General features: G+C 25.0%; 2 protein-coding genes across 2 annotated transcripts; one reads left to right on the top strand and one right to left on the bottom strand.

Annotated features, from left to right (window-relative positions):
• Positions 1-5,082: 5,082 nt before the first annotated feature.
• Positions 5,083-5,343, top strand: OCT59_017759 (uncharacterized protein; the record flags this gene model as incomplete). The annotated part of the gene is made up of 1 exon (XM_025327150.2): positions 5,083-5,343. The coding sequence occupies one exon, from the start codon at positions 5,083-5,085 to the stop codon at positions 5,341-5,343; it is 261 nt and encodes an 86-aa protein (XP_025172630.2).
• Positions 5,344-12,013: 6,670 nt separating this feature from the next.
• OCT59_017760 (uncharacterized protein) lies at positions 12,014-13,689 on the bottom strand (the record flags this gene model as incomplete). Its single annotated transcript, XM_025332383.2, has 4 exons — positions 12,014-12,051; positions 12,131-12,187; positions 12,261-13,134; positions 13,225-13,689. The coding sequence occupies 4 exons, from the start codon at positions 13,687-13,689 to the stop codon at positions 12,014-12,016; spliced, it is 1,434 nt and encodes a 477-aa protein (XP_025172631.1).
• Positions 13,690-15,383: the final 1,694 nt, after the last annotated feature.

The following is a 15,383-nucleotide window of genomic DNA, read 5'->3' on the forward strand; positions in this document are numbered from 1 at the left end:
TGGAGAAAGTCATCAGTTAACTGAGTAAATTTAGAATTCTGTTGTAAGATTTTTACAATGTATAATTTATGGATTAAGGGGTACAGTATATAGTTAAGACAATGTTTTTATTCCTTTATTGGTATTGTAAAAATTACAACGTAATCAATTACAATTTTGACGTGATAGCATCATATCAATAAAGGTATCTAGTTAATAGTAGCATTTAGCAAAAAAAACTAAATGAATTGTTTGTCAAACATTTATATATAGTATTAACTAATGAAAGTTAATTACTTGCCATATTATATAGTATCATTATCTATTCACGAATTTTGATTGAAATTAACGATATACATTATTTTTATTTTATTTGCATGTTTTATCTCTTATCTTTAAATTTATCAATATAAATCTTCTTGTATTTTATAAGTTATGAAGCTACAATTGTTTTTATAAATTTTATTGATATGAAAGAAAAAAGTTGATTAACAAATACAGTAAGTCCACCAATTATCTACGGTCCACAAAATCTTGTTAAGGTGGAAAATTATTTTTGAACATGTTTATATAAATGTGTATATCTATCGAACTGTATAGTATTGTGTAATTACTAATTCACCATCTTATTTCTAGCTACTTGATAATCTTAATAATCATGTTAATTCAGTTGATTCACAATAGATTATTATAAGATTTTATTTAATATAAGTTCATTGACTATGATTAATCAATAAATAAATGAATAAATATATATATTTATTTATACAGTAAATCAGAATTTAAATATCTCTTATCTATATTACTAGAAGTCTAGAAAATTATTATTATTATATTTTTTTTATTAAAATAAATTTAATAAATAAATTTTATCACTCATCCTCCGCTAAATATTTGATTTTAAACTAAAACAAATAATTCTATAAAAAAAAAAAAGTTATAAAGATACTAAGTTTATCAAAAATAAGTATATGATCACTCAACATATTCATTACTAACGTCATCTGTATAAATTAATGAAATTAATATAAAATTAATTAATCTATATAATATTGTACTAGGACCCCGAAATATACATAAAAGGGTCAGGTCAGAGTTTGCGTATAATGAGTCAAAAAAATCATGTAGATCATTCCTTTTATGGATAATCCCAGCCAAAATAATATTTCCTAATTTAGATAATGGCTGAAATTATCGTAATTCCGGCCCTGAAAGAATGCGTATTTTGGACCACTTCTGGACCTGACCTCTACATATATATTTCGGGGTCCTATTGTACTAACTATATAATTATATTATTACCACTGTTACCTACCTTTTAATTGTAATGAGCTAGATACCTCCAAGTCAAATGATTTAGAATCTTGACAATCTATAGAAGAAATAATTAGCAATTATAAAATAAAAGATTTAATTAAAATTTCAAAAATAATACAATACCTTTACTATTTTCTTCATCATTAAGGTATGATGTCATAATAGATGAATTAACAGGTTTTGTTAAATTATTAAATGTAAGTAACCTACTAGTATATATAGCATCAGGGTTTTCCTTATATGAAGTTGAAATATTCGGTATTTCTTTATCAGCTTCTTCAAACATAGCTTTAATTTCTTTTCCTTCATATCCAAATTTTTCTTTATTATCTCCGTAAAGAGATAAAAACCAAAATTCAAATATGTCTCTTAATTCACTGGCTGTTGGTCTTTGATTTGAATTAGCATTCATACATTTATAAGCTAGTTTCTTATAAATTTCAGGAGTTCCTTTTCCAAATTCTGGTCTGAGCCCATTACATATGGCCAATGCTAGACTTAAATCATGCTTTTTGTCATAAAATGGTGGCTTTCCAGATGATAATTCTGTCATAATTATACCAAAACTATAAATATCTGAAGATATGTATATGGTTCTCCATTTAAAACTTCTGGGGCAATATATGGTAACACCCCACATATTTTATCATCTGATTTTTGTTTATTTGATGGTCCAGATAATCCAAAGTCTGAAATAGAAGTTTGACGTTCATCTACTCGTAATATATTTCCACTATGAAAATCTTTGTGAAAATATCCTAAATCATGTAAATCTTTAAGACCATATATTAACCAATATAAATATTTTATCTTATCTGTCCATAAAATGTTTTTGAAATTATGTGAAAGAACACTTCTCAAATTTCCTTCATCTGCAAATTGTAAAATCATCATAAATTCTTCAGTTTCAGGATCTTTGGTCATTCCATAGAATGCTATTGAAGTATTACCACCTTCTTTATAAAGATTCCAATGTATTTTAAGCTATTATTTACATTAAAATTAATATTAAAATTTTTGATTAATTAAAAATTAAGTAAAATACTATGTAAAGTTAATACAAATCATACCTCATTTAAATATTCAGCCGACATATTCTCTGATCCATTTAATCTTTTCAAAGCAACTTTGATAGGTTTAGGTTTTGTTTTTTTCCAACTTAAATCTTGTATATTATAGTGTACTGCTTTACCATCAATCCATGTTGCGGAATACACTTTTGCGAATCCTCCTACACCAATTTCCTTTACATCTTCAAACCTATCAAATGGCGCCCATTCAAGAAATTTAACTTTATAATCTGTCTTTTTATTTACATCATAGATGGTATCTTTGATAAATTTATCAACGTCATTATTTCCGCTGGTCCAACCTTCAATCATACGACGAGGATCACATTCTTTACACCATAATTCTTCAGTAAATGGTTTATTGCAATAAGAACAATTTTTATGGTTAATATTTACTGAATTAGAAACTTTATCAAAGATTTTTAAATTATTCTGTTCAGTTTCAGTAGGAACTTGAGTTTCATTTGCTTTAGCCATTTTTTAATTTTTAAATAATTTGGTAGAAAAAATAAAAAAAAAAAGTTGGCGTTATTGGTGTTACTTTATGTTATATTGTTAATGAGGATAAAAAAGGAATAATTAGAATGTTAATTTTGTATCACAGTAATACATAGTAAATACATTAGGTTGATCATTTTTGCTTGCGCCATTAATATATTCTAATTTAATAACAATATAACTTTCTCAAGGCAGAAAAGCATAGTAAGATAAAATTTTGTACGCCAAAATTAACGCCACTATCACCTATTAGTAAATTTGCAATAAATAATTTGATTTTATTTCAATACCTAATTTTTTTTTTACAAGAATATCAAAAAAAAAAAAATATGAAAATTTATAGGCACGAAGTCACGAAAATAATTTCTCCATTTATGTAACCAAAATTCAATGTTTTCGTGCAATTTTGAAATTGATAATGTTTAATTCACTGTATGTATAAAAAATATGCACATTTTGAAATTTAAATGAATAAATTTGTATTATCAGTTATACCGTAAGGCCATAAGAATCAAAAGATTTCGTTGCTATTAAAAAAAAAAAATAAGATCCATATTAAAAGAATGTTTTCGAATTTATATCATTAAAGATATATACCCTATAAAAAAACTGGATACGATTTTATAAAGTTTTTATAAGATTTTTTTTCATTAGAAATAACGTATCATAAGAGGATACGGGAAAATGCACAATTCCGTATCACAAAAACGTATCATTTGCACGATTTTATCACGGAATTTACCCTGGTTTTGTTACTGAATTTACATGGCTTAGTCACAAAATTTATAATGATTTGGTCACTGAATTTATTAAAATAAAAATGCCATGCATACCAACGTTTCTATAAGATATTTGAAGTAGTCCTAAGGAAAAACCTGTTCTTACAAAATATACAAAAAAGAAATGTTTATATGTTACTTTGATGCAAATAAAAACCCAATTAAATAAAAGTCCAACTTCCCTTATAGAATTAGACCTAAGTCCAGGTTCGACTTTTCAGGAGTCTGATGACCTGAAAAACAAAATAGAAAGAAATGTAAAGAACGTTGCTTTTACTCAAACTCCTTCCTATATAGTACCTACAGTATCCCAGGCTCATCTAAGTCTCCAAAATCCAGCAACCTAAAAAAAGAAGAAATGTTACTACATTTCTAATTAATATCAATTCCCTCTATTTAATATATACAGAAAGTCTGGGTCTCCAAGAGGCAACATTCCTATAAAAAAGAAGCTCAGTGTCGTAAAAAAAGAAGTCCTAGCGTCCTACATGTCATCCTACAAGAAAAGAAATCAAACCGCCCTACAAAAAAAAGAGGAATACCCTAAAAATATTAAAAAAAATTTTAAAAACTTCTAAAAAGAAGACAATAACAATAAGGTGGAAATAAATGAGAAAATTTTTTTTAAAAATAAAACCAAAGGGAACGAAGTGATATAAAAAAAAAATAATTTTTTAAAAAAGAGGGAATGAGGTGGAATCTATAAGAAAAGAAATTATTTTTTTTAAAACAAAAGCACGAAGTGGAAAAAAAAAGGAGTGAGATAAAAAAGAAGTGGGGAAATATAAAAGAAAAGGAGGAAAAGAAAAAGGGGGAAAGCAGGAATAATAAAAAAAAGATCGGTGATCTAAATAAATAAAAAATGTATCGCAGATCATAACAATAAACAATCACGTGGTCACATGTCATGATACGGAAAGTATACGGAATGGAAATGCGGAATAATAAAATTATTAAAAGTTTAATAAATTCATATTTATTCCGGAGTAATACGAATAGTAGTATACAGTTCACCCTCGCTATAGTGAAGCTCATGGGCTGAAGGTTAAGATTCACTATAGTAAGGGATTCGCTATAGCGAAGGTGAACTGTATTAAGAATTATTATTTATATAGAAAATCCGTACCTGAGCTTTTCTTTACTATAGCAAATTATTCACTATATAAAAATTCACTATAGCGAGGGTGAACTGTAGTATGGTGGACCAAATGATTATCATATAGTCATGTAAAATGATATACAGAGTTGTAGATTTTGTAAACCTACTACTGTGTATATTAGTATGTTGCGAACCTTTACTTTCTTTTTCAATTTCAAATTATGGATAACAATTTATTTAATATGATTTTAGTTAAATATTACAACTATAATATAATAAAAAATTATTAATAATTATATAGCCAAATTTATGTGATATAGAAGAATCTGAAATATATATTATGAAAAATGTGGCTGTTAAAACAATAATTCATTCATGCCGTGCAAATTCTAACAAGAAAACCAAAACAATTGTCACAATTTCTGATTCTGATGATAATTGTGATGATAATAATAATAAAGAAAATTTAAACTTAAATTCCAATGAGCTTGAATATCAAGAGAGGGAACTAGCTTTAAAAGAACGTCAAATTTTATTAAGAGAACGTGAAGCAAAAGTTCATGTAATGGAACTGTCCAACCTTGAGAAGGGCGGGAGTTAAAGTTACATTAGAAGTTAGGAATAGTTTTATTGAAGTTAGAATAGCTTTATCAATAGTAAATTATTGCATTAATTAAATAAAAATGAAATCCGCATTTTATACTAATTACTCTTTGCAATTTATTGATAATATGAGGAGACTTATACTGTATACTATAAATTAACAAATCTGATTATTGATCAAACTTTTGATAATCGATTTGGTAGAATTTCTAATTAGTATATAGTACAGTAATTAAGAAATAATTTAAAGACCTGCTGGACAGTCTTGATCTACATGACGATAAAATTTTACTTTCCAGCTATATGTTATCGGTACAATTTTTAATTAATGATAGTTTTTAAGACACATTGTACATAAAATCAATTTGGAAAATCTACCAATTTGAAATTATATTAAACACTATTTTTATTACTAATATCGCCCGCAAAATAAATAGTAATTAATACATAATTTTTAAAGATTTCAATTTTATTGATTTAAAACATGAATAATAATTTGCTGAATAAAACGAACAATTATCGTCACATTATAACTACTTGTAAAATTTTATTCACTAAACTTTTCTCATTGGGTATTTATTTATTTGAATTTCATTCCGATACCATACAAATTGAAGCGATAATTAACAATGGATTATGGATAATATAAGATTAAGTAGTAGTATATATTAGTATTGTCCGAAGTATTATTAAATATGATATACAGCCAGAACTTGATATAACGATTTGGGATATAAAACCATTTTTGGCTCATAACGATTTTTTTTCTTAAACCAAATCCACTTATAATTAATTTTATCACAATGATTTGTTATAAATTTTGCGATATTAATATATCGAAGCCATGTTTATAAACTAGCAATATTTATTTATTCGAATTATGCAGTCTAACATACAAGAAAAATAAAAACCCTATTGTAATTGATTCTGATACTAAGGATGAAAACAACAATAATTATGATAATAAAATAAGCTAACTTCAAAGCTTAATATCCCGATTACCAATTCTGGCCAGCATTAAATTAGTTTTGGCCTACATTAAGTACACTGCAAATCACTTGATGAACTTCGATCATTGATTTTATGATTTTATGAATTTTTAAATTTTATTATTAAGAGAAGTTTTTACAAGCATCTCTACATAAATATAATTCTTTTATTATGATAATTTTGTTTGACAAAATTCATTTTAAAAAATTGTATTAAGTTCAATATTAAACATTAAGAACATTTGTTTTACCGAATGTTCGGTTTAACGATCCAAGATCAACTGAAAGGCCGAGCTCTGATTAAAATTTCGATAATCTTTATAGAATTGTTAATACTTTATTAATTTAATGAGTTCATTAACATATTTAAAGGAATTATACATTACTGTAATACTACCAGAAAAGAGTTCCAAAATAATTATTATTTTATTTTCATAAGTTCATGCGGATTTTACATATTTGTTATTTTGGTCGGTTATCTCATATTACTATGTATTAACAATTATTGGAAGTTTATTATAAAAATTGTATGAACGGTCCGCACGTATTGCCACATTAGAATATGATTAATTATTTTACAGTGAGGTTTTAATTATTATAAATTTTATAGTGAACGAAAATTGGTATAAAATACTCTTTTTCAAAGTCTTAAATTTATTCAATATTAATTTAAAATTTTTGATATCTCAAATTTCAAACTCCTTAAAAGCTTCAAATAGCTATTCTCATTCAAAATGGTAGTGGGATCATTTAAAATAAGTTCCCAAAGTAGAAATAATCTATTATTTAGCAAAAAAACAATCAAATTAATTTTTGTCAAACATTTATTTATATGTAGTATTAAATAATTAATTGCACGTTATATATTCAATTCATATTAAGAATACTTATATTTTTATTAGTATGTTTTGATTGAAAATTAACGATATACATTATTTTTTTATTTTATTTACGTGTTCTATCTCTTATCTCTAAATTTATCAATATAACTTTTTCATATTATATATTTTATAAGTTATAAAGTTACAATTGTTTTATAAATTTTATTAATGTAAAAGAAAAAAGATGATTAGTAATCAATTATCACGGTCCCATAAAAATCTTTTTGTTAAGGTAGAATCATTACTTTTTTGAACATGATATTTTATACCTATCAAACTGTATAGTATTGTATACTTTTAAATTCTCCATCCCATTTATAGTCACCTGATAATCACATTAATTCAGTTGATTCACGATAGAATTATTATGAGATTTTATTTCATATATAGTTCATTAACTATGATTAATCGATAATTAAATAAATAAATACTGAATTACATATTATAAATAACTTTTAAAATTTTCCTTCAACTAGAATAATTCAAATTTTAATTTTTACATTAAATGATAATCTTTGAGATGATACATGTTTCATTCTAGCAAATGATTTCAGTTATTAGGATTAAAAAAAAATCAAAATTGGAAAAGAATAAGCAAAAAACATAATAAGAATAATACAAAAAATGAATAGTGTTAGAGGTCAGTTCTTATAAGCTTAAAAATAAGCTATACATTAAAAAATGTTTATATTTAATAAAGCAGAAGGTAATTTTAAGGATCAACGTATATGTTAAAATCAATCCAATCAGATGTGAATAGAGTATCGCTTCACACTGGCGCATACAATCAGACACAAATAAGGGAATGCAGATTAACCATATAAAACCAAACTTAAAATTAAGGTGTATACTAAAGGGTAAACATTTTATTAATTAAATTCTTCACACACGTTCCTATTTGAATTTAGGTCTAATTACAGGTCTATATATACATAAATTTCCAAACTAAAAATGTTTAACATATGCTACATATGCTATATATCCTATATATGCTATATGTTCTATATATTCCATATATACTACATGTTCTATATATCTCATATATGCTACATGTTCCATATATTCTATATATTCTATAAATTGAATTTTATGCGTTTCTGATAGTGCTAATGGTAGCTCGGAGGTTCTTTACCGATTCTAGGAGTGGGTACGGCGCTGGATGGGTTACGTATAGCATAGTCGACTTTACTCATTTTGAAATATATTTGGGGGGAGTAGCCGTAGTTATTTATATAGAGAGGGTGGGGTTTATAATCTTAGCTTTTCTTATATTTAATTTTGGAAGATTATTTGTTCTTTGTTTTTCTATTAGTTCTGCACTTGTTGCGGTGCTTTTTAGATTACTTTGTTTTCTCTAAAGTCACTTCGGCATTAATTAATAAAATTCAAGCTCAAGCTATGTTTATCTATCTATATATTCTATATATCAGACATATGCAACATATCGAACATGTCAAACATATTCAACATTTGCTACATTGATCGGCATCACGGGTCCAGTTATATCACATGATTGCTGCGCAACATTTTACTGCGTAACAATAGTATTCAAAAAAATCCAATTTTCGTGACCATAAACAAAAATTGCTGCGCCATAAATGTAGTAATCGAATTTTAGAATTTTAGATTTTTTATTCGTTATCCAGATTCTGGGTTAATCCGGATATTCTTTTTTTGACCAGATATTTATGCGAGTAAAAACTGTGATCAATCAATCGATCAAAATTATCCGAGTTTATCTGGTTGTAATCCGGATACGGATCGAAACAATAAACTTTCTAAATAAGTTAAAATTTATACTTTTATGTAATTGCATTACATAATAAAGTAGATAATAATTCAATTATTAACTGAAATTCTATAGAATAACTCAAGATACACTGATCCAGAGACAAAGAATCATATGATGGTTTTGAATATACGTAGAATGAAAGCTTATGGAATTATTTAGATTCAGATTACGATGAATTAAATTCACAAATGTTCATAGAAACTAATTAATCATATTAATTCATCGAGACTTCATTGAGACTTGCCCGTTTGCTACTAAAAAATTATTACAAACCGAAGTTATTCCTGGGATATGTAAGCCTGCAGATTACAATTCGACAGAAAATACAAAATAATAATACATATGATATTTTGCTTTACATTGCTCTTGAAATTTTTACAAGAACAAAGTCATACAGATTTGGTATAATTATTTACGAAATAATTTCTGAATTATCTCTGTATAATGTATTACAATTAGCGACCAACAACAATTGAAAATAGATATAAATTGTGGAAATTTAAAATAGATATTTCAGCGGAACTTAAATATAAATTCAAATTAGTGTCATACCAGTTTGGTTAGCTCATCACATAAATCACATTCCGAAGTTATTTATAAAAATAGATTACTTAATTTTAATAAACTTAACGATTGATTAGTATTCATTTTATATTTATGTATTTTTTCTATTTTTGAATAATAATAGTAAAATTTAAGTTAAAGAAAAGTTTATAACAAAGTCAAAATATTAATTAGGAATTTTAATTGTCGCATTATTTTTCAAGGATTTTTTTTTTCCTTTTTTTTATCATTATAAATTGTTTAATGTTAACTTTTCTTATTCTTACAATAATTTAAAATATAATTTTTTTACTCTCAATATTATTGAAATGGCAATTTTATATATCGTATATATTAGTATATATTATGACACTAAATAAACCATTAAAAATTTAAGCAAATATAAATCGGAACATTTTTTAATGACCCATAATATTAAATTTACTGTAAATAACTTGTGTTTTGATTAAAAAAACATATATTTATTATAAGTAAATTAAATAAATTTCAAATTTTAACATTTAAAGTAAAAATAATTTTAAGTGTAATTTGGTTAAGAATATTGATGTGAATTTATATAATGTCACATAATTTAACAAAACTAAGAGGAAATATTAATATTTATGACAAAATTTTATATTAATATTACATTGTAAGTTACTGAAGTATATGTGCCTTCGCTAAACGAATAAAAGGATTATGATACGATTGACGCTTTTTTTTTAAAAAAAAAAATACAAGAAAATTAATTAACTTATTAAGCGACTCATTCATTCCTTCGATTATTATTTTATTTATTAGATGATAATTTTTTAGTTATATTTTTTAAAAATTTTTTGCTAAACTATGAAAATAAAATGACAGAAATCTACGTATATATATATATAAATATTAGGGCTTTATAGGCTTTATACATGGAGTTAGTATTTGTTAGTATTTGTAAACTTTTAACATTACTGATATCCTTATATACTAATATACTATGCTTTATATATTTATACAAATTAGTGTTGTACAAATATCCTTTAATTAGTTTTTAATCACATTATTTTGATTAAAAATATCATTATTATTTTACATGTTTGATTATTTCTTATTGGATTACATATTATTAACATTAAAAGATGAACGAATTAATAAGTACAGTACAGTCAAATTTTTTTCTCACAATTATCACAATCATGGTTATGTCGTATCTGGATATCACAATCAAACTATATATCACATGCTCTTCAGAATCATTATTCAGTTTATACTTTACCATCCTATTTCAAACATTTGGTAGCCAAAATATATACAATATTTATCACTTTAAATTGGTCATAAGACCTATATATTTATTCGTTAACCATAATCAATCAATGAATTAAAAAGATAATTTTGTGGTAATTTGTAGAAACCAACGTTAAATAAAAGATGAACGCATAAAATTTATTCTTAAAAATACTAAAAGAAACCAATTTTAATTAAATTTTTTTTTCATCAGCGTATTCCAGATAGACTGTTACTATAATATAATATAAATTCGCCTAAAGGTTTTAACTCGAGTTAAGTCAGAGTATTGTAACACCGTACTGATTTTATATCATCATACCCCAGAAATGTTGACCAGCAAGCACTACATATCTCGTAACTACAAATTATTAATTATATTATAAAGTTCATGAATAAACTAAAACAAATAATTTTATTTAAACAGGAAAAAGGGGAATTAAAATTCCAAAATTAGAATTTAAATTTCGTATCACAGTAATACATTAAACTAGATCTCTTGCTGCGCCATTAATATTTTCCGCTTAAAAAATAATTCTATGAATGAAGAATATAGAATTTTGTGTAGCATCATCGCCAAATAGCAGATCAACAATTAATTTTATACATAATTTTTTATTTATAGTGATAAAAAAAAAAACAAGAAAACTTCTAAACGTTAAATCGCACATTGAAATATTTCAAATGATTTTACCGTTTGTGAATTCATGTTAACATTATTTTCTGAATAAAAGTTTTAAATTTTGATGTATCCGTGGAAAACAAAAAACACTTTGTCGTAACTTTAAATATACTAAAATAATTTATTTTTAATAAACAAAAAGTTACAAGTGAATTTTATCAATTTATAAATTTAATTTAATAATGTTAATAATAATGTTAATATAATTATACTAAAAGTTGAATAAAAAAATAAATGTGTAAAATTTTCTTTTAGGTATACAAATAAAAAACAAAAACTTTTTTCATTTGCAATCACAGGTTATCACCATAGTTAGGAATCAACTATTGACAATTAGAGCCATACCATAAGTCCATAATACTATTGCTCGTATGCATCTTCTTGAGATATTGACCAGTAATAGATATAACATGACTACAATTTATTAAATATAAAATTAACAAATAATTCTGAAAAAATAAAACAAAAACAAATAAAGATAAATTTACCATAAAATAAATAGTATATGATCATTCAATAGTTGAATCATCTTTATTATTAGCATCATCTGTTGTTTTGAATAGAAACTCAAAATTAATTAATTTATACGGTGCATTGTAAATTATATCTTATTAGTTATTACCTACCTTTTAATTGTAATGAGCTAGAAACCTCTAAGTCAAATAATTGAGAATCTTGACAGTCTATAAAAGAAATAAAATCAGCCATTATAGAATAAAATAATTGTCAAATTAAACATAATATCATACATAATACCTTTATTATTTTCCTCATCATCAAGGTATGATGTAATAAGAGATGAATTAATAGGTTTTGTTAAATTATTAAATGTAAATAATCTACTGGTATATATAGCATCAGGGTTTTTTTCATATGAAGTCGAAATATTTGGTATTTCTTTATCAGCTTCTTCAAACATAGCCTCAATTTCTTTTCCTTTATATCCAAATTTTTCTTCTTCTTGATATTCTTTATCATGACGAGAAGAACAGTACCAAAACTTTATAATATCATGCAATTCACTGGCTGTTGGTCTTTGATTTGAATTAGCATTCATACATTTATAAGCTAGTTTCTTATAAATTTCAGGAGTTCCTTTTCCAAAATTTGGTCTGAGTCCATTACATATTTCTAATGCTAAGGTAGCATCATGTTTTCTTTTATGAAAAGGTGGTATTCCAGATGATAATTCTGTCATAATTACACCAAAACTATAGATATCAGATGATAATGTATATGGTTCTCCATTTAAAACTTCTGGGGCAATATATGGTAACACACCACATATTTTATCATCTGATTTTTGTTTATTTGATGGTCCAGATAATCCAAAGTCTGAAATATAAGTTTGATATCCACCTTCTTGTAAAATATTTCCACTATGAAAATCTTTGTGAAAATATCCTAAATCATGTAAATTTTTAAGACCATATATTAACCAATATAAATATATTATCTTATCTTTCCATAAAATGTTTTTGAAATTGTGTGAAAGAACACTTCTCAAATTTCCTTCATCTGCAAATTGTAAAATCATCATAAATTCTTCAGTTTCAGGATCTTTGGTCATTCCATAAAATATTAACGAAAACATACTATCTTCTTTATAAAAATTCCAATGTATTTTAAGCTATTATTTACATTAATAAAATCAATAAAGAAAAATTTTAATTATCATTAATTATTAATTAAAAATATGTAAAGTTAATACAAATCATACCTCATTTAAATATACAGCTGACATATTCTTTGATCCATTTAATCTTTTCAAAGCAACTTTGATTCCATGATCAATCCATGTTGCAGAATACACTTTTGCAAATCCTCCTACGCCAATTTGCTTTACGTCTTTAAACCTACCAAATGGTACCCATTTAAGAGATTCCTTATAAGTATTTCTTGCATCGTAAATTGTATCTTTGATAAATTTATCAACGTCATTATTTCCACTGGTCCAACCTTCAATCTTGCGACGATGATCACATTCTTTACACCATAATTCTTCAGTAAATGGTTTATTGCAATAAGAACAATTTTTATTTAAAGAAGCCTCATTAAGTTCTTGCTTGTTTGATGATTGATGATTTTCTGTTATTACATCTGTTTTTGCAATTGTTGCGTTTATTGAATTAGAATCTTTATTAGAGACATTTAATTTATTAAATAAGGATTTGAGTTTATGCATTAGGAATGAATTTTCTAGTAGAAGTGGTTTAAAAATTGGTGGCGTTATTTGCGTTACTTTATATTGGATTTTCTAGTCAATGAGGATAAAAAAGGAATTAAAATTCCAAAAATAGAATTCGAATTTAGGTGTCACAGTAATACACCGGTTGATCAGATTTCTTGCTGCGCCATTAATATTTTCTAATTTAATAACAATCTGCATAGTGTACAAAATAACTTCCTTAAGGCAGAAAGTATATAGAATTTGTACGTCAAATTAACACATTTTGCTGTAACTTTTATGCTTATTAGAAATCAAATGAATAAATTTATTTTTTAAGGCCATAAGAATCGAAAGATTTCATTGCTATTATTAAGATTTAATAAAAATGAGATTCGTATAAAAAAAATTAGAGATAAAACTGTAAATCTAGAAATAATAATTCATACGAAGAGATCTGAATTCAGTATCATATACTGTACAGTACAACCATTAAGAAATTAGGAAAGTAAAGAAATAATTTAAAGACCTGTAAACAGTCTTGATCTATGCAATTATTTAATATACCATTATATTATAAAAACTTGATATTACGACAAAATTTTACTTTCCTTTTATATGAGAAATCATATAGTTATCAGTGCAATTTTAATTAATGATAATTTTTTTTAAGACACATTTATATAAAATCAACTTGGAATTTCTGACCTATTTAAAGTTACATTAACACTATTTTTATTACTAATATCGCACGTTATTTTAAACAAAATAAATAATAATTAATACATGGGTGACTTATTGAAGGTTTCAATTTGATTGATTTAAAAAATGAATAATAATTTGCTAAATAAAAAACCAAGAACAACAAGAACAATTATCGTCATTATATAACTACTACTTGTATTTTATTCACTTAGCTTTTCTCATCAGGTCTTTATTTATTCCCGATGTCATACAAATTGAGCGTCAAAAAATTGATAGTTAACATACAGTATGAAACATTATGAATAATATAAAATTAAAAAGTGTAAATTAAAAACTTATTACCCGAAGTATTATTATAGTTATTAATATGAAATACAGTTAGAACTCGATATAATGATTCGGGATAACCCAATTTTGGCCCATAACGAATTTTTTTCTTAAATCAATCTACCAGAACCCCGAGCAATATATAAAGAGGTAACAAGTCATTTACTATTAGCTCTACGCATCACTTCATAGCCAGAATTACATAATTCCGCCTGGAATTATTCAAAAAGGAAGGATTTACACATTATTTTACGCTAACCAGCCAAATTTATTAAATTTATTTATTAACGGTTATTAATTCTGGCCGGCATTAAATATTTTTGGACTTTTGGTCTGCATTAAGTACATAGAAAATCACTTGATGAATTTCGATAATAAATTTTTAAAATTTAATTAATTATTACTAGTAAAAGAACATCTTTACATAAATATACTTCTTTTTATTATGACAATTTTTTTGATAAAATTCATTCTTAAAAAAATTGTATTTTCAGTACATTAAGAACATTTGTTTTACCGAATATTCGGTTTAACGATCCAAGACCACCTGAGCGAAGGGTTTCGTTATATCGAGTTCTGACTGTTATATAAATTCCGATAATCTTTATGGAATTTAATTAATACTTTAATGAATTCATTAACATATTTAAAAGAATTATACATTACTGTAATACTTCTAG

The sequence above is a fragment of the Rhizophagus irregularis genome, chromosome 26 (assembly GCF_026210795.1).
Source record: "Rhizophagus irregularis chromosome 26, complete sequence".
NCBI lineage: Eukaryota > Fungi > Glomeromycota > Glomeromycetes > Glomerales > Glomeraceae > Rhizophagus > Rhizophagus irregularis.